The sequence below is a fragment of the Chiloscyllium plagiosum genome, unplaced genomic scaffold, assembly GCF_037043375.1.
Source record: "Chiloscyllium plagiosum isolate Xiang-an unplaced genomic scaffold, Cpla_swu_hap1 HiC_scaffold_46, whole genome shotgun sequence".
Lineage (NCBI taxonomy): Eukaryota > Metazoa > Chordata > Chondrichthyes > Orectolobiformes > Hemiscylliidae > Chiloscyllium > Chiloscyllium plagiosum.
The window spans coordinates 3,563,038-3,581,540 of NW_028270184.1; the positions used below are offsets into that span (position 1 = coordinate 3,563,038).

Genomic DNA, 18,503 nt, shown 5'->3' on the forward strand with positions numbered 1-18,503 from the left:
GGTTCTCTAACAGCCAAATAAAATTGACAGCATCTCAGGATTAGTGGAGGTTTGGGGTCATAATATTTGTTAACCAACTCAGTCAACTCCTGGAAGATTTTATTGTCTGGAGCCTCTGGGAAAGTTAATCTCCTTATAACCAAAAATGCTGCAGGTCTGCAAGTGGTCAGAAGGATTAGTCATTGTTTTTCATCTGCCCCAATATAATTAGCCTGGGAAAAAAAATTGCATTCTTTCTACATGCTGGGTTCAGTCTTTGATGGCAGGAGCAAATGAGTCAAGCTTCCCAAATAAAAGCACAATGCCAGAAATGATTACTCCAAGCTGACTGCTGCAAGTGAGCATCCTTCAGACACATACTGTTTTCTCCGATTGCCATTGAAATAACTGCACAGAGGCCGGTATTGTGCCACCAAGTCAACCTTTATTTACTTGTACACTAGCTGCAGCCAGCTCCAAGTCAGAACCCGGACTGAGGAGGTTCTAAATCCCCTGTCAATATTGGTCAGTTTCGCTGGTTGGCACAGGTTAATAACCCCAAACAAGGACTTCATATTCAATGAGGCCCCGCTGGTTCCAATAATGAAAATTCCTGTCAATCTTTTTGAACAGTTTGGAAGTTTAAAAAGAACACCTTTTTTTAAGTTTATCCAACATTCATTGCCTTACTCCCAACAACTATTACTTAAATTTTGTAACCCATGCATTCATATTGCACCCTTAACCCTATAAAAGCACTCCTTTTAATCACCATATCCAAATATCAATAAAGCCATAGATCTTTGTTACATACTGTTGTTCCCAGAAGTAATTTGAAGATGGGTTTCTGAGAAGACAACACGAGGAGGCAAAGTTTGAAATTCCACCTGTGCAATTTGGAGTAGTATTGGAATTCTGCAGTACAGATGCTGACTGTTTGATCCATCTTACTGGTGCTAACTCTTTAAAAGATCTGATTAATATTGTCTCACACCCTGAACTTTTAATTCCTGTAACCCTTCAGGTTAATCTTCTTCAAACATCCAGTGTACTTTTTAAAACCATTTATCACTGAGTCACATAGAATACAGATGGCCAAATGTCTGGGTTTAAGAGGGAGTTTTTGTTATCATTGTTTGACTACGCTTTAAGCTCTGTGGAATAAATCTCTGAAGACTCTTATTGTCTTCTTGTATATCTACAAACAACTTGTGTCCATTAACTAGCAAGGGCAATATAATTTATTTCTTTAAAATGTCAAAATCTAACAAACGATTAAGTTTACTGCCTTCAAAAATAAAAGCTTTAAAATGAACGTACATTCCCCACTTGTTAACCTCCTCCCAACTGCTCTCAGACAATTTTATAGTTTATGGAAATCAAAAATATTATGTACAGCAGTTATATGAGCAGAACACTTGCTCTGAGTCAATTCCTGTTTTTTTTCCTCACATAACAGTTGCTGCTTGTAGCTGCAGTCAAGATGTATCATGTGTGTCTGAAATGCACCATGCTCACTCACCTCCTGTAGCTCATTTGCAACTGCTCACTGACATCAATCATCCAATTGTCCCTCGGTCAACCGTCTTTCTGCTTTCCCTAACCTAACCTTTTGCCCTCTAAAAGAGATCTCCGTTGCTTTTCTGTTCTGATCAAGTTATCAAGTACTTACATTTTCTGATGTCAGGTTTTGGACTCCTTTTGGCACTTGCAATTTCAAATACATCTTAATTTGTCTTTTGGTCTATGTATTGAATTTTTAACATACTTCTTAGTCTTCACATTTCAAAGACCTCTAGTTTCCAACTATTAGATCTTTAGTTAGTTAGAGTCATTGTTGTCAAGGTATTTGGGGCATACAGGAAAGTATTGTATTTCAGATTAAGAAGAAACTACAAATTTCATCTGTACAAACATCTTTAACTGTATTATTTGCTCCAAAATGTTGGAATAAAATTTCACTGGAAAATCTGAAACAAAAACAGAAATTGCTGGCGAAACTCAGCAGGTCTGGCAGCATCTGTGAGAAGAAAGCAGAATTAACATTTAGACTCCGGTGACTTTTCATTAGAATTGATAGCAAAAAAAGATGGAGGAGGGGAGAGGTGACTGGATAGGTGGAGATGGTGCCCTGAAAGAGAGATCCATGGAGGGCAGACCAGGACAGTAAAGAAGCTGAAATGTGATAATGAAAACTGAGGGTAGGAGAGAATGGGAAGTCTGTGATGAATGCAAACTATTAATTCAGTTTAGGATACCTGGTCGACATGGATAAGTTGGGACGAAGGGTCTGTTTCCGTGCTGTATGACTCTCTGTAATGTGATAATTTACCTGAGAGTAGGTGAAAATCGATTGTGCTAAAAACGTCCCAAGTCATAACAGGACTGGATGTGGGGTGGGTAAAAAATATAGAAGGATAGAATCTGCCTCTAAAGTTACTGAGCTCGATGTTGAGTCCCTGAGGCTTCAGGCTCCCGAAATGGAAAATAAGATGCTTTTCTTCAAGCTTACGCTGAGACTTGCTGGAATACTGCAGCAGACCTGCAGCAGAAATGTTGGCGTGGGAACATGGTGGTGTGTTGAAGTTGCAGGTGACTGGAAGCTCTGGGTCATTTTTACAGAGAGAATGTAGGTGTTTTTCATCCAGTCTGTATTTCATCTCCCCAATGTAGAGGAGACCATACTAAGAGCAGCGAATACAGTAGATGAGATTGAATGAAGTACAGAAAAATTGCTGCACATCTGTCCAGGATCTTGGATAGTGAGGAGGTAAATGGGCAGAGTTACACCTTCTGTGATTGCATGGTAAGGTACTGTGGGGATATGTGGAGGTCTTGGGAATGGAGGAGGAGTAGACCTACGAAGCTCAGGAGAGACCAGTCCCGACAGAATGTTGACAGAGGAGTGGGGTGGAATACATGTCTGCCATCTTTTTGGCATAGAAAAGGTAGCTTACAGTCCTTTGGATGTAGAGGTTGGTGAACTGGTGAGTGAGGACATTGATGTGGGAGGGAAGAGATGGGTGAGGGCAGAAGTGTGGGAGATGCTAAAGGGCTTGTTGATGACCACTGAGTCGGGAATCCCTGGTTGATAATAAAGGTGGACATTTCTGAGGCCCTTCGAGGAAGGTGGCAACAGGTGTGCTGGAGATGTAGAAACTTGGAGAATGGGATGAAGTCCTTACAGGAAGCAGGGTGTGTCAAGGTAACTGTGGGAGTTGGTTGATTTGTAATGGATATTAGTCATCCACATATCCCCGGAAATTGAAATAGAGATGTTGAGGAAGGGAAGGGAGAAGTTGGAGTTGGACCGGGTGAAGGTGAGAGCAGGTTGGAAATTGGAAATGAAATTGATAAATGTTTCCAGTTCAGAACATGAGAGGTAAGCAGCACCAACAATGTCATTGATATACTGGAGAAAGAGTTGTGGAAAGGGGTCCAAGTATGATTGGAACAAGGAATATTCCACACACTCCACATAGCTGGGGTTCATGCAATTACCCATGACTATACTTTTGACCTGAAAAAAGTGAGAGGAGTTGAAGGAAAAGTTGTTCAACATGAGGATTAGCTTGGCAGGGAGATCGATCTCCTGTAATATCTATAGCTAGAAGCATAGAAAACACTTCCACCACCATAGTTGTCTAGAATACTACATGCAATTCTGGTTGCCCTGGTATAGGAAGGATGTTGTTAAACTAGAAAGTGTACAGAAAAAATTTGCAAGGATGTTGCCGGGACTGGAGGATTTGAATTATAAGGAGAGGCTGTATATGCTGGATTTTCTTTTCCTGGAGCATTGGAGTCTGAGGAGTGACCTTAGAACGCTTTACAAAATCATGAGGGACATAGATAAGATTAATGACCAAGGTCTTTTTCCAAGGGTAGGGGAGTCCAAAACTAGAGGGCATAGGTTTAAGGCGAGAGAGGAAAGATTTAAAAGGGACCTGAAGGTCAACCTTTTGACACAGACAGTGGTGCATGTATGGAATGAGCTGCCAGAGGAAGTGGTAGAGGTATTAAAATTACAACATTAAAAACAACTTGAAGAACATAAAAAGGGAAGGGTTTACAGGGATATTGGCTAAACACAGGCAAATGGGAGTAGTTCAGTTTAGGATACCTGGTTGGCATGGATGAGTTGATTGAAGGGGCTGTTTCCGTGCTGTATGACTCTATGGCATTCTAAGAATTTATATTTACATTTTCAGATTACAGCTTTCAAAACATTCTAAGGTCACAATGGAGTTCAATTTAGATAAATGTGAGGTATTGGATTTTGGTACAACAAACTGGGGGTCTCGTTCTGGTTGCCCTGTTATAGGAAGGATATTATTAAGCAGGAGAGGATTCAGAAGAGATTCACCAGGATGTTTCCGGGTATGGAAGGTTTGAGTTATAAAGAAAGGCTGGATAGGCTGGGACTTTTCTCACTGGAGAGTAGGAGGTTGAGAAGTTTATAGACCTTATAAAGGTTTATAAAATAATGAGGGGTGTACAGAGGAACTTCGATTATCCCAAAATCAATTATCCAGAGGAGATCTTGAGGTCCCAATAGAAATATTACATCAAAGACGTGTTTCCAACAGGAATTGCTTCTTTTGTTTACAGTGATTAAAAGTGAACTCTACTTCCTGAAATGCTGCCAAGAACAGTCCTGGACTGATGGGAGCCCAGGCACTGTCTCCAAATGACTTACCTTCCACCCCCTCTCTCTCCCCTCACACATTCCCTAAAGTTCTACACAGGGGTATACCCTAAACCCCCATTCCACAGATAATCTCTCCAACATTCCTGTACAGTGCAAAGGGGGAACTTGTCAAAAGTTGAGTGTGCTGTTTGGAGACTCACCCCCCCCCCCCAAAAGGCAGCAAGCAGCAGTCTTGTTGGTGGCACTCCAGCTGCACCAGAGAGGGGACAGGGGTGGGATTGGACGGGGGTGGGCACACGGGGCAGTGTTGGACGGTGTTGGGGGGGCGGGTGGGGGTGGTATTGGACAGGATTGGGGGGATGCGGGGGTGGGGGTGGGCAGGGGGATGTGTGGGACTGTGTTGGATGAGGGTGGGGAGTGTTGGGGGAGGGTGTGGTGTTGGACGAGGGGGAACGCGGGTGGGGTTGGGGACAGTGTTGGATGAGTCTGGGGGCGGGGTCGGACTAGGTTGGGAGGTGGGCAGGGCTCACACGTGGTGTGCTGTGCACCTCCTGAACGAGGAGTGGATTTAACAGAAAACTGCGAGCCCCAGAGGAAAGGCATTTAATTGATTAACCAAAAAATCAATTATCTGAATGAAATAGTGCCTGCCCATCTCCTTCAGATAATAAAGGTTCCTCTGGTAGGTGTCTTTTCTCTAGGATGGAGGATTTCAAGACTTGTGGACATATTTTTCAAGTGAGAGAGATTTAAAAAAAAGACATGGGGGCAAATCTTTTCCAGAGAGTGTTTCGCATGTGGAATGAACTTCCTGAGGAAGTAGTAGATATGGGCACAGTTTAAAAGAGATTTGGAGAAGTACACAAATAGGAATGGTTTGGAGGGATACAGGCTAGAAACAAGCAGGTGGGACTAATTTAGTTTGGGATTATGTTTGGCCTGGACTGAAGGGTCTGTCTCCGTGCTGTATGGTGAAAAGTATAAGTCTCATCACAGGTAGTTAGAAAATGTTTCAAAGTGAAAACTTGAATGAAAGTGTTCAAATAAAGTGTTATGTGTAATATGCCATTTATTGTACTGAATTAACTGCAAGATATGGTTGGGGTGATAATGGCTGCAAGAGACCGTAGTGTTGAGGGTTCAGGAAAAAAAATCATGTGGGATCCCAGGTGCTGATTATTGAGAGTACACGCCTTTAAATGACAGCAAGATTAGACAGAATTACCTCAAGTGTCTGATCAGAATGCCTTAACATTAGCACTGAGGAATATAGTGGCACAGTGACTATGTTACTGGATTAGTAAATCAGGGGCAGGACCCATAACCTGTGGACATGAGCTCAAATTTCCAACATTGAGCTAGAGGAAATTTAAATTCAGTCCTGGAATAAATTTCAGGAATAAAGGCTTATACTGTATTGTTAACAATAGCACTTAAACTATCAGATTGTTGAGAAAATCTATCTGCTTCACTAGTGTGCTTTAGGGAAGGAGATCTGTGCTTGTGGAGGTACTGTCAAAGACTGGTAAAGCCTTGGAAAAGGCTGTTTATTGTTGGGAAGGGAGTAGGACAAGTAACATAATACAGAAAATCAGAGCCAAAAATACAGAACCTTCTTGTCTCTTCTACTAAAGAGTACCTCGAGAAAATTGATCTCGCCAAGAGACGAAGTTACTACAAAACTGAAAACTTTGTTGTCCTTGATGAGATTAAAACCTGGAAGGAACTTGCTGAAGGTGAGTCATATATTTTTATACTTCAAACAAAATAAGCTTGGAGGAGAAGGTAGGTCAAGAAGCTTGCACTCTGAGTTTGAAATGTTCCTGATGTTTCCCTTTAGTGACAAAAGAATGGTAAGGTGTTAAGTGTTCAGTTGGGAAAGAGGGGATCTGCAATTATACTGAACTCCATCTCAAAGCACTATGGGTGTTGAAATGATATTTTTTTTTGTACTCTGGATTAAAAATTGTGAAAATATACTGCTTCATACCAAAAGACCAGAATAAGATGTAGTTTTTAAAAAAATGTTTTAGTGGGACTCATTGAGTGTTGTATCTATCAAGTTCCTTTATTCAAGAATTGGAGAAGGGTAGACATCTTACCTCGTTTGGTGTCTGTCCAGGGCAGTTTTGCTCAGTGACAGGACTCGATTGGTTTTTCAACCAGAGCTGGTTGCATGTTCAGGAATACTCAGCATAGTAACAACTTCCTGATTAGTTCCTTGGCTCCTGGCTACAGCTTGGTGTTTGGCCTATACAGCAGAAACATTCAGCCTGTGAAAGAGACTGTATTGTTCTCTTTCAATCTTTTATGCGACTCGAGAAATAAAACACCAAGCAGCCTTCTCTCTGCATATTCCCTATTTGGAAGGAAACAGGGAGAAACTACCATCAAGACATTGAAAAGGCAAAACCAATGAATGAAAAAATGGGAATTGGCGTAACCACAAGCTCATATCTTGACCAAAGAGTCAAAAGGAAAACAGGTCATTGGCACCTGTAATCGGTACTGGCGCCAGAACTGTGCTTCACTGACTCGTATCTTTGTTCCTTCCCAGCTGTGACATTTGTGTCCTGCCTAATGTTTATAAGTTTATTTGTACGTGTATTGGAAATTTTTTTTAAAACAGGATTAAATTTAAATTTTAGGAAGTTTTAAATTAATAGTTTGTCTTTGTTTTTAAACAAGAGCTGAAAATAATCTTTTAAATCAATAGTTGTTTTCTTGTCAAGTTCAGAATGCTGATAAGTGTTTTCTTTTAACCTGGGTTCATCAGTCAGGGAAATTAGAGATTTTCATTAAACCTCTTCACGAGTGTTATGACTCCGAGAGTTCCGAATTTATTTCCAGCACACCAACCCAGTGAGTTGTGACAATATACCCATGCTCAATGACTGCAGTGTTTCAAGAAGACAGCTTACCACTTTCTCTAGGGTTGTTAGGCACAAGCAATAAATTCTTGTCTAGCTAGTGGCACTCACATCCCAAGAACAAATAAATTACAAATTAATACCAGAAATATGTGGGTAGACATAATCATAAAAAAAACCGATGGCGACCCAACAATGGGGTTTAAAATGCTAAATGTTTTAATGGAATGGATCCAGAGAGTGTCTTTCCTCTTGTGGAGAAGAGGATAACTAAGGGGTCTCTGTCATCAACAAATTCAGCTAGAAAGTTCAAAGCAACCTGTTTACCCAGTGAATGTTGAGAATATGGGACTTCCAGCATGGGGAGTAGTTGAGGTAAACAGCATAGATGTATTTAAGGGAAAGCTAGACATTTGCGTCAGGGAGAAGGGAATAGAGGGTTATGATGTGTTTAGATGAGGGAAGTTGGGAGGTGCTCAAGTTGGACATAAACACTGGCACAGATACGTTGAACCATATTTCACGATACTGTATATCCTGTGTGACCCTTTACAATTCCTTTTTAGTGTTCCTGAATCAGCAAACAATCAAATACATTTGGAGTAGTCAGCATAGCTTTAAGCAAGAGAGACCATGCCTCACAAATTTGTTAAGTGTTCTTTGATGAAGTGACCATGAAGGTTGACGAGGGCACGGCAGTAGATGTGGTCGGTATGGATTTCAGCAAGGCCTTTGATAAGGTTCCACATGGTAGGCTGCTCTGGAAGGTTAGATTGTGTGGAAACCATGGGGGGCTGGCAAGTTGGATACACAGTTGGTTTGATGGTAGGAAGCAGAAGGAAATATTGGAAGGATGCTTGTTGGACTGGAAGCCTGTGACTTGTGGAATGCCTCCGGGTTTGGCGCTGGGTCCATTTCTGTTTATCTATATCAATCTCTGATTTGGATGAGAATGTATAAAGCATGATTAGTAAGTCTGCTGATGACACTAAAATAGGTGGTATTGTGGACCGTGAAGAAGGTTATCAGAAATCACAGTAGGACCTTGATCAGCTGGGGAAGTGGGTCGAGAATTGGCAAATAGAATTGCATTTTGAGAAGTCAAATCAAGGCAGGAGTTCCATGGTGAATGGTAGGGCCTTAAGGAGTGTAGTGGAACAGAGGACAGCACGTTGGCTCAGTGGTTAGCACTACTGCCTCATAGCACCAGGGACCCGAATTCGATTCAAACTGCGGGCAACTGTCTGTGTGGAGTTTGCACATTCTCCCTGTGTTTGCATGGGTTTCTTCCAGGTGCTCCTGATTCGTCCCGCAATTCAAAGCTGCGCAGTTTAGGTGAATTACCCGTAGTGTTCAAGAATGTGCAGACTAGGTGGTTGAGTCAGGGGGAAGTGTAGAGTAACAGGGTAGGGTAATGGGTCTGAGTGGGTTACTTTTTGGAAGGTCAGTGTGGACTTGTTGGGCCAAATGGCCCATTTCCACAATGTAGAGATTCTATGAGAGGGACCTTGGAGTTCAGGTGCACAGTTCTCTGAAAGTGGAGTCACAGGTAGACAGGGCAGTGAAGAAGGTTTTTGACACTGACCTTCATCAGCCAGGGCATTGGGTATTGAAACTGGGAAGTTATGTTGCGGTTGGACAGGATGTTGGTGAGGCTGCACTTGGAGTATTGTGTTCAGTTTTGGTCACCTTGCTCTAGGAAGGATGTTTGTTAATCTGGAAAGAGTGCAGAAGAACTGTACAAGAATGTTACCAGGACTCAAGAGTCGAGTTGTAGGGAGAGATTGGACAAGGTTGGGGTGGCATGGTGGCTCAGTGATTAGCACCGCTGCCTCATAGTTCCAGGGACCCAGGTTTGATCCCAGCCTCGGGCTACTGTCTGTGTGGAGTTTGTGCAAACTCCATGTCTGCGTGGGTTTCCTCTGGATGCTCCTATTTCCCCTCACAATGCAAAGATGCGCAGATTAGATGAATTGGCCATGCTAAATTGCTCATATCGTTCAGGGATGTGTAGGTTAGGTGCAGTATTCAGGGGTAAATGTAGAGTTATAGGGTAGGGGAATGGGTCTGGGTGGGTTACTCATTGGAGGGTCAGTGTGAACTTGCTGGGCTGAATGGCCTGTTTCCACATTGTTGGGATTCTATCGTCCTAAGCTAGGACTTCTCTTTAGAGTGTAGAGTCTGAGGGATGGATCTTATAGAAGTGTCTAAAATCATGAGAGGCATAGATAGCGTGAATGTATTCAGTCTTTTCCCCATGGTTGGGGAATTGAGGACTAGAGGGCATCAGTTTAAGGTTAGAGGGAAAGAATAAAAGGGAACCTGAGGGACAATTTTTTTTATACAGAGGGTGGGATGCATATGAATGAGCAGCCAGTGGAAGTGATTGAGGCATGTACATTAATAATATTTAAAAGGCATTTGGACAGGTTTAGAAGGATTTGGGTGGCACAGTAGCTCAATGATTAGCACTGCCGCCTCACAGCGAAAGGGACCATGGTTCAATTCCTGCCTCTGGCAACTGTCTGTGTGGAGTTTGCACATTCTCCCTGTGTCTGTGTGGGTTTCCTCCCACAGTCCAAAGATGTGCAGGTTGTTAATTGGCCATGCTGAATTGCCCATAGTGTTCAGGAATGTGTCGGTTAGGTGCAGTAGTCATGGGTAAATGTAGAGTAATGTGGAATGGGTTTGGTGGGTTGGTGTGAACTTGCTGGGCTAAATGGCCCGTTTCCACACTATAGGGATTATATGATTCGAAGTGCAGAGAAATGGGGTTAGCATAGATGGACATTTTGGTTGACATAGATCTTTTGGCCCAAACTGATCCGTCTCTGTGCTGTAGGACTTTGTAACTCTCTATTTGGAAAATGCTAGAAATATTCAATAGGTTACAAAGTGGGAGCAATAGTGTTAATGTTTCAGATCTTTTTTGGGGGAAAAAAAGTTCAAGATTTAATTGTGTGTGTGTGTGTTGGAATGGGTCAGGGTGGTGTTAGACAAGTGGTTGGTGAACAATCAGCCAAGGTTTCTGATCACACTCATCATTCACTTCCTTACTGGATGTCAACATGTGTTAAAAGTTTGAATGTGGCTGTGACACCCTTTACACAGGCAGAGGATTTATTTTCTCAGCACATAGAAGAAGAGTTATTGTTCCACTGAGCCACTGAAAACTTTTCTTAAAGCCTCATGGCAAATGCAAGAAATTTAGCAGGGTAGACAGAATGAAACTGTAATCATATAATCAATTAACTTCATAATTCAAGGTTCATTGAAGTCTCTCAAAATATCTGTTTGGGAAAAATATATAAATATGACTGAACTATTTCAAAGCAATATCTTAGCCAGTTCTGACAGCTTAGTAGGAAATTAGTCCCTTAAATACATGTTATAGGCACACAAGAGACGACTGAATAATAAATGAATAATAATCTCTACCAAAGGCAGCATAAATATTTTACATTGATACTATGCCAACAGGGGCATGAAATCTATAGAACCTGTAACTGATGAAAAAAATCTAGGATTCACACATTTTTCAAAAACCTGACCCATCTATATATAAAAAACCTGTATAATTTATATTACTTATCCATTAGCCAGAGGCACTTTGTAAAGATTGAATTTTCTAGCATATGGGGATGCAATGAAAAGATAGATGCCGTTGGAAATTAACTACCAGTCCTTGATACACATTCACTGCCATAGGCTTATCAAACTACATGCCTTGCATTGATTTTCAGCTGTTTCAGGTTATCATTATGATGTGAAGTCACTTGAAGCGGTTTTGAGAAAGTGATGTGAACCCACTTCCAGGAAAAAGTTGCACTTTGTTTTATTTTCTGATGAACCTGTGCAGTTTGATAACACAGTTCTTCACTGGAGATAGGAGTGCCCCAGTTGATGCGTCAGTCATGACTTAGTTTGTACAACTCTCATCTCGAGTCACAAGGTTGTGGAAGATCCCACTGCACTATTTCAAAGGAGTTTTCTCCAGTGTCCTGGACAATATATATCCCCTGATCAAAATTACAAAACTAGATTATCCAGGTCATTGTCGCATTACTATATGAGAGTGTTTATTGTATGTAAGCTAGCTGCCTGATAATGACCCCATTTCAAAAGGCTGCGTTTGCCGGTACCATGGAGTATGCATAGCAGATGCATGTGCAGTGTCAGAGGTTTGCATATGCGCAGTTGATATGGATTTTGGGTGTCAGCAGACAATACAGTTCAAGAAGTACTTCATTGCTGGAAATCTGATGTTTGTGAAAAGCATTCCGCAAAAAATCTTTCTTTCCTGTTTTTGGTTTCATACCAGCTGCAGTATAACTACAATTGATAGAAAACTTCTTTTGGAAAAGGAATTTTAAAAAAGCCACAAATTCTACTTGGGGTGGGTCTTGAGGTTGAGGTGTTGAATTGCAAAACAAATCTTGGATTGGTTTAGAAAACTTTTATTCAAACAATTGTCTGGATTCTTGTCGTGCAACACATGGGTACATAAAAAGGAAGTGTGGAAAACTGTTCTGCTGCCTGGATGATTGCATTTCATGGCCACTGAAAGATTGCTTTGCCATTTCATCACTGTAGGAGCAAGAACCTGTCTCAAACTGGTACTTGTAAGAAGTTGCAGCAGTTAGTCACATAGTTAAGTCTGATCATCGCATTCTGGGAGATGTTAATTTTAAGTCCAACTTCAGAAGCTAAGCTGTATCATAGAATTATCTTTTACCTGAGCTCAGGGTGCAGATAAACTTCAAATTGGACTGCCTGGGACAAACTACACAGAAACTGTAACACAGATGTGTGTTATTTAAAACGATATTCACTTATTCCTCATTATCTCTGGATTTACTGCCCAGGGATCGATGTACTTGCGAGGTTGGTCCAAGACCCCAGCTTTTCCTCAGATCCATCCAGTCCTATAGCATGGTCCATTATAGTCTATGGGAGAGTTACATGGTAGCTGTGTGCGCAATTTCTGTTATCCACATACGGTCTGTGTCCCATCCACTGCAGATTACCAGGATTTGGTGTATCGCAATATTTTCAAGAATAGCAATGATTTATCAGAATTTTTATAACATTTAATCATATGATTTCAGTGTTGCTGGCAAGGTCTGCATTTATTGCCCATGAATTGTTAGTGCAGAACCATCTTATTATACAAATGGAGAGGGATGGTTAAGAGTCAACCACATGTAGGCCAGGTTGGGTAAGGTTGACAGATTTCTTTTCCCAAGTGATCATAGAGTCACGGAGATGTACAGCACAGAAACAGATCCTTTTGACCAACTTTTCTGTACCAACAAGATATTCTAAATTAATCTTGTCTCATTTGCCAGCACTTGGCCCAGATCCCTCTTAAACCCTTCCTATTCATATACCCATCCCGATGCCTTTTAAATGCTGTCATTGTACCAGCCTCCACTACTTCCTCCGGCAGCTCATTCCATATACGTACCACCCTCTGTGTGAAAAGGTTGCCCCTTGGGTCCCTTTTAAATGTTTCCCCTCTCACTCTAAATCTATGCCCTCTGTTCTGGACTGTTTCCCCCCCCCCCCAAACCCAGGGAAAAGACCTTGTCTATTTACCCTATCCATGATTTTATAAGGTCACCCCTCAGCGTCCGATGCTCCAGGGGAAAAACAGCCCAAGCCTGTTCTCCCTGTAGCTCAAACCCTCCAACCCTGGCAACACCCTTGTAAATCTTTTCTGAACCCTTTCAAGTTTCACAACATCCTTCCTATAGGAGGGATATCAGAATTGCTTACAATATTTCAAAAGTGGCCTAACCACTGTCCTGTACAGCCACAACATGACCTCCTTTGGATCTTCACTGATAGTAGATTCCAGATTTTTTTTTACATTTCCCAGCTGTCATTGAACATAGAACATAGAAAAATTCAGCACACAACAGGCCCTTTGGCCCATGGTGTTGTGCTGAGGATTAATCCTAATGTAAAATAAAATAACTTAAACTACACACCCCTCAATTCACTGCTATCTATGTGCATGTCCAGCAGTGACTTAAATGTCCCTAATGACTCTGCTTCCACCACCACCGCTGGCAACGCATTCTATGCATTCACAACTCTCTGGGTAAAGAACCTTTCTCTGACATCCCCTCTATACCTTTCTCCTAATATCTTAAAACTACAACCCCTCGTGCCAGTCAGTCCTGCCCTGGGGAAATGCCTCTGACTACTGACTCTATCCATGCCTCTCATTATCTTGTATACCTCGATCAGGTCACCTCTCTTCCTCCTTCTCTCCAGAGAGAAAAGTCCGAGCTTAGTCAACCTCTCTTCATAAGGCAAGTGCTCCAGTCCAGGCAGCATCCTGGTAAACCTTCTTTGCACCCTCTCCAAAGCCTCTGTATCTTTCCTATAGTAGAGCGACCAGAACTGGACACAATATTCCAAGTGTGGTCTCACCAAGGACTTGTAGAGCTGTAGTGAAACCTCACAGCTCTTAAACTCGATACCCCTGTTAATGAAGGCCAAAACACCATATACTTTCTTAACAACCCTATCCACTTGGGTGGCAACTTTGAGGGATCTATGTACTTGAACACCAAGATCCCTCTGTTCCTCCAAACTGCCAAGAATCCTGTCTTTAATCCTAAATTCAGCATTCGAGTTCGACCTTCCAAAATGCATCACTTTACATTTATCCAGCTTGATCTCCATCTGCCATTTCTCAGCCTGTCTATGTCAGGCTGCAGCCTGCGATAGCTCTTGATACTATCAACGGCACCTCCAACCTTTGGTGTCATCTGCAAATTTACTAACCCACCCCACAACCTCCTTATCCAAGTCATTTATAAAAACTACAAAGAGCAGAGGCCCAAGAACAGAGGTCTGCGGGACCCCACTCAACGCTGACCTCCAGGCAGAATACTTTCCATGTACAACCACACTCTGCCTTCTGTCAGCCAACCAATTCTGAATCCAGATAGCCAAATCTCCCTGTATTCCATACTTTCTGACTTTATGAATGAGCCTACCATGGGGAACCTTATCAAATGCCTTGCTGAAGGCACATCCACTGCTCGACCGTTGTCGACCTGTCTTGTCACCTCAAAGAACTCAATAAGATTTGTGAGGCATAACCTGCCCCTCATAAAGCCATGCTGACTGCCTTTAATCACACTATGCTTTTCCAAATAGTCATAAATCCTAACCCTCAGAATTCTTTCCAAAACTTTGCTGACCACAGATGTAAGACTGACTGGTCTGTAATTGCCAGAGATTTCCCTATTACCCTTCTTGTAAAGAGGAACAACATTCGCCTCCTTCCAGTCCTCTGGTACGACTCCCATGGAGAATGAGGAAGCAAAGATCTTCGCCAGCAGCTTAGCAATCTCCTTCCTCACTTCCTGGAGCAATCTTGGATAAATCTGGTCTGGCCCTGGGGACTTACCAATCTTAACGTTTGCCAAGATTTCCAGCACATCAACTTCTTCAATCTTGATCAGGTCAGGCCTGTATCCCAGCTCATCAAAGTTCTCATTCACAACAAGCTCCCTTTCCTTAGTGAAAACTGAGGCAAAAAACTCATTTGGGGCTTCCCCTATCTGCTCAGACTCCACGCACAAGTTCCCTACACTATCCCTGATCAGCCCTATTTGATCATTCTCTTATTCCTCACGTATGAATAAAATGCCTTTAGATTCTCCCTAATCCTTCTTGCCAAGCCTTTTTCATGCCCCCTCCGGGCTCTCCTCGGTTTATTTCTGAGCTCCTTTCTAGCAAGCCTGTAATCCTGTAAAGCTAGATCTATGCTTCCTCCACCCCCACGTAAACTGCCTTCTTCCTTTTGACGAGAAGCTCTTCTGTTCTCGTAATCAAGGTTCCTTAATCTTACCCCTTCTTACCTGTCTCAGAGGAACAATTTCATGCATCATTCGCAACAATGGCTCCTTAAACAGTCTCCACATGTCTGCTGTGCCCTTTCTGTGGAACAATTGCTCCCAGTCCGTACTTCCCAACTCCTGTCTGATAGTGCCATAATTTCCTTTACCCCAATTAAATATCTTCCCTTGATAACTGCTCCTTTCCCTCTCCAAGGCTATGGTAAATTGAACTCAAGTCTCTAAATCATTAGTGGTGCTGGAAAAGCAGCTTCCGAGGAGCACGTAAGTTGACGTTTCAGGCAAAAGCCCTTCCTCAGGATTCATTTCCTGTTCCTTGAATGCTTCTGACCTGCTCTGCTTTTTCAGCACTACTCTAATCAAGGGCTTATGCCTGAAACGTTGATTCTCCTGCCCCTGGATGCTGCTTGACCTGCTGTGCTCTTGCAGCACCACAATTTTTGACTCTGGTCTCCAGCATCTGCAGTCCTCACTTTCACCAAACCGTTAGCCTAGGCTTCTGGATTATGAGTTGAGTTAAATAAGCACATTGCTGCTGAGCCCTAAAATTAAGTAAAATTGGCTACTTTGAAATTAAATCTACTTTAATTTCTTTTTGCATTCTTGCGCTACATAGAAAAACACAGCATTTTATTATTACACATAGCAAAACCTATTTTTCAAATTCTTTAGAAAATTAAACTTTGGAAATTCCTGCACCAATATACTGTTTTCAGAGTGCCGCCATTCTGTTTAAGAAAATAATCAGTTATGAGTATGAAAATAATCAGTGCTTAGAAAACTTTTTTGAAGATCCTTGTGTCCAACATGCTTAATGATTTTTTCGATGTTTAAGAGAAAACAGTTTCTTAACTGTAGTTTGTTCACTTTCACGATTTGCACCAGACACCTTTTCCAGACTTTGTGGTTCTTTTGTAGGGATTAATCCGCTTTTATAACACTCCAGTTCTTCTTGAGCAACGAGTAACTGCGCTTTAAGTTTATTGCGTTCTTGCAACACATCCGTCAGTTCCTGAAGTGTGAAACGAGGCCGATTTGGGTCATTGACATCGATCACCAGTTTGTCTGTTCCATTCTTTTGCGGCTTCTCTGAATCGCTTGTTGCATTTTGGAGTTCACTGTGAAGCCTTTCCGTTTCCTTCCCCAAATTGTCCCGTTCAATTTTCAGTTTCTCGACTGTTAGGTTCTGCCTGTCCACCAGCAACTCGAATATTTCTAGAACTCTGATGACCTTATATTGCAGTTCGGAGACTGTACGGCTGTCTTCTGAGCTACTGAGTTTGAATAAATCGCGGCCAATGACATAAGACATATCGTAGACGTCTTCAGCTGTGAGCTTGAACGGGTCTTTCTCAAATGCTGATGTGGGGTTCAATTCGTCCTCCATTGATTTTTTTCCCTGGCTGCGCCTTCTCACTCACTGCTGGACTTAAACTGAAATTAAAACCAGATGATCACTTAAAATGAAGAACTGCTATTTTACAGATGGCTATGGCTTCAGAAAAGCTTCACTCTGCATATTCAAACAGCGGACATACAACAATGGGCAGATTTCTGTTTGATTACCTGCTCCAAGCAGTGGAATAACTGTATTCCGCACTTCCTCCTTGTGTACCAAGTTTCACATGACAGGAAGCTGGACTGTTGTTTGATTGACGTTTTTCTAAACCAATCCAGGCGTCTGTTTTGCAGTGCCGCCCAAGTTGTTTAGCAACACTTCGGGAGAAATATGGATCTGGAGGTATCGGTGTTGGACTAAGGTGGACAAAGTTTAAAAATCACATCACAGTAGGTTATAGTCCAGCAGGTTTATTTGGAAGCATTAGCTTTCGGAGCGCTGCATTACAACCAAGTGGTCCCGAAAGTGAGTTCCTAATAGATATTTAATTATCTGGCTACCATCAAGCGTAATTTTAAACTTCCTCGGAGTGGCTTCTGGTGGAGATTGGAAGTATCCCGGCTGATTCAATCCACTTCCAGTGTACTCAGGACAAATGTCATTCCCGAACTGATATCCCGGCATGGAACAATAATATATGGAAGATGCCTGCTCCATACAAGCTAGTACAAGGCCTGTGTTTATCCATATATTTAATGAGGGGGGAATAGATTGGCTTTTCAACTTGATTCTCAAATATTCGTGATTTTACCTTTTCATTTCTCTTTTAAAAACATTCTTCCACATTAAAGCTATGGAGTGACCTTATCGAGGTTTAAAAAATTATGAGGGGCATGGATAGGGTAAATAGACAAAGTCTTTTCCCTGGGGTTGGGGAGTCCAGAACTAAAGGGCATAGATTTAGGGTGAGAGGGGAAAGATATATAAAAGAGACCTACGGGGCATCTTTTTCACACTGGTACGTGTATGGAATGAACTCCCAGAGGATGTGGTGGAGGCTAGTACAATTGCAACATTTACAAGGCATTTGGATGGGTATATGAATAGGAGGGGTTTGGAGGGATATGGGCTGGTTGCTGGCAGGTGGGACTAGATTGGGTTGGGATATCTGGTTGGCATGGACGGGTTGGACCGAAGAGTCTGTTTCTGTGCTTGACATCTCTGACTCTAATAAGAATTCCCTGATTTTAAATGTTTAACCAGATTAACAGCCTCGAGGGAGGGGGGGGGGGGGGGGGCTTGCTGGGTTTCTGGGGGTCTGTATTGTATGCACTTTTTATGTAATTGGACTGTCTTGTAATGTACAAATGTCATTGTTACTGTTTTGTAATAATTGAAACTGGGATTTGAGGTTCCTCATTTCCCTGAAAACTGGTTGAATGGTAGAGTTTGGGGCCTGGCTTTGCTGCTCCTCTCCTTTGTAAAATTGCTGTTTCTCTGTATACAGCTGCTAATGTTACTGTTTTGTAAAATATTATAAACAGGAACAAAAAATAAACAGGGGAGGAAAAAAGGGTAAGTGTCACTGGCCTTTCTTCCTGGTGGTGGAAATTCAATAAAGATTTGTACACCTTGTCTTTCACTGTATTGCACACCTGCACACACACTCCATGGGTGCTAGGGAAAAATAAGCACTCGCAGTTAGGTGGTAGTGTGCGGGTTAAAAAAAAGAAAAATAACAGGAAAAGGAAAAAAAGGCGTGTCACAGGTTCTGTTCACTGAGC

General features: G+C 42.1%; 2 protein-coding genes across 6 annotated transcripts in view; one reads left to right on the plus strand and one right to left on the minus strand.

Annotated features, from left to right (window-relative positions):
* LOC122543809 (uncharacterized) overlaps positions 1 to 18,503 on the plus strand; it is a 953,710-nt gene that overhangs the window by 9,767 nt on the left and 925,440 nt on the right. For 4 of the 5 annotated variants that reach the window (XM_043682599.2, XM_087983745.1, XM_087983746.1 and 1 more), the window contains exon 2: positions 6,265 to 6,366. The exons of the other annotated variant lie outside the window; for it this stretch is intronic. In XM_043682599.2, the coding sequence (XP_043538534.2) occupies positions 6,265 to 6,366 (102 nt within the window). The remainder of the gene's footprint in view (positions 1 to 6,264; positions 6,367 to 18,503) is intronic. 5 annotated transcript variants of the gene reach the window in all.
* rilpl2 (Rab interacting lysosomal protein-like 2) lies at positions 10,291 to 17,142 on the minus strand. Its single transcript, XM_043682601.2, has 2 exons — positions 16,947 to 17,142; positions 10,291 to 16,814 (listed from the first exon to the last, which is right to left on the minus strand). The coding sequence occupies exon 2, from the start codon at positions 16,765 to 16,767 to the stop codon at positions 16,192 to 16,194; it is 576 nt and encodes a 191-aa protein (XP_043538536.2). The 5' UTR covers positions 16,768 to 16,814; positions 16,947 to 17,142; the 3' UTR covers positions 10,291 to 16,191.

What these genes read in the sequence shown, in the direction of transcription:
- rilpl2 (XM_043682601.2), bottom strand. Translation starts at nt 16,767, where the DNA reads ATGGAGGACGAATTGAACCCCACATCAGCATTTGAGAAAGACCCGTTC.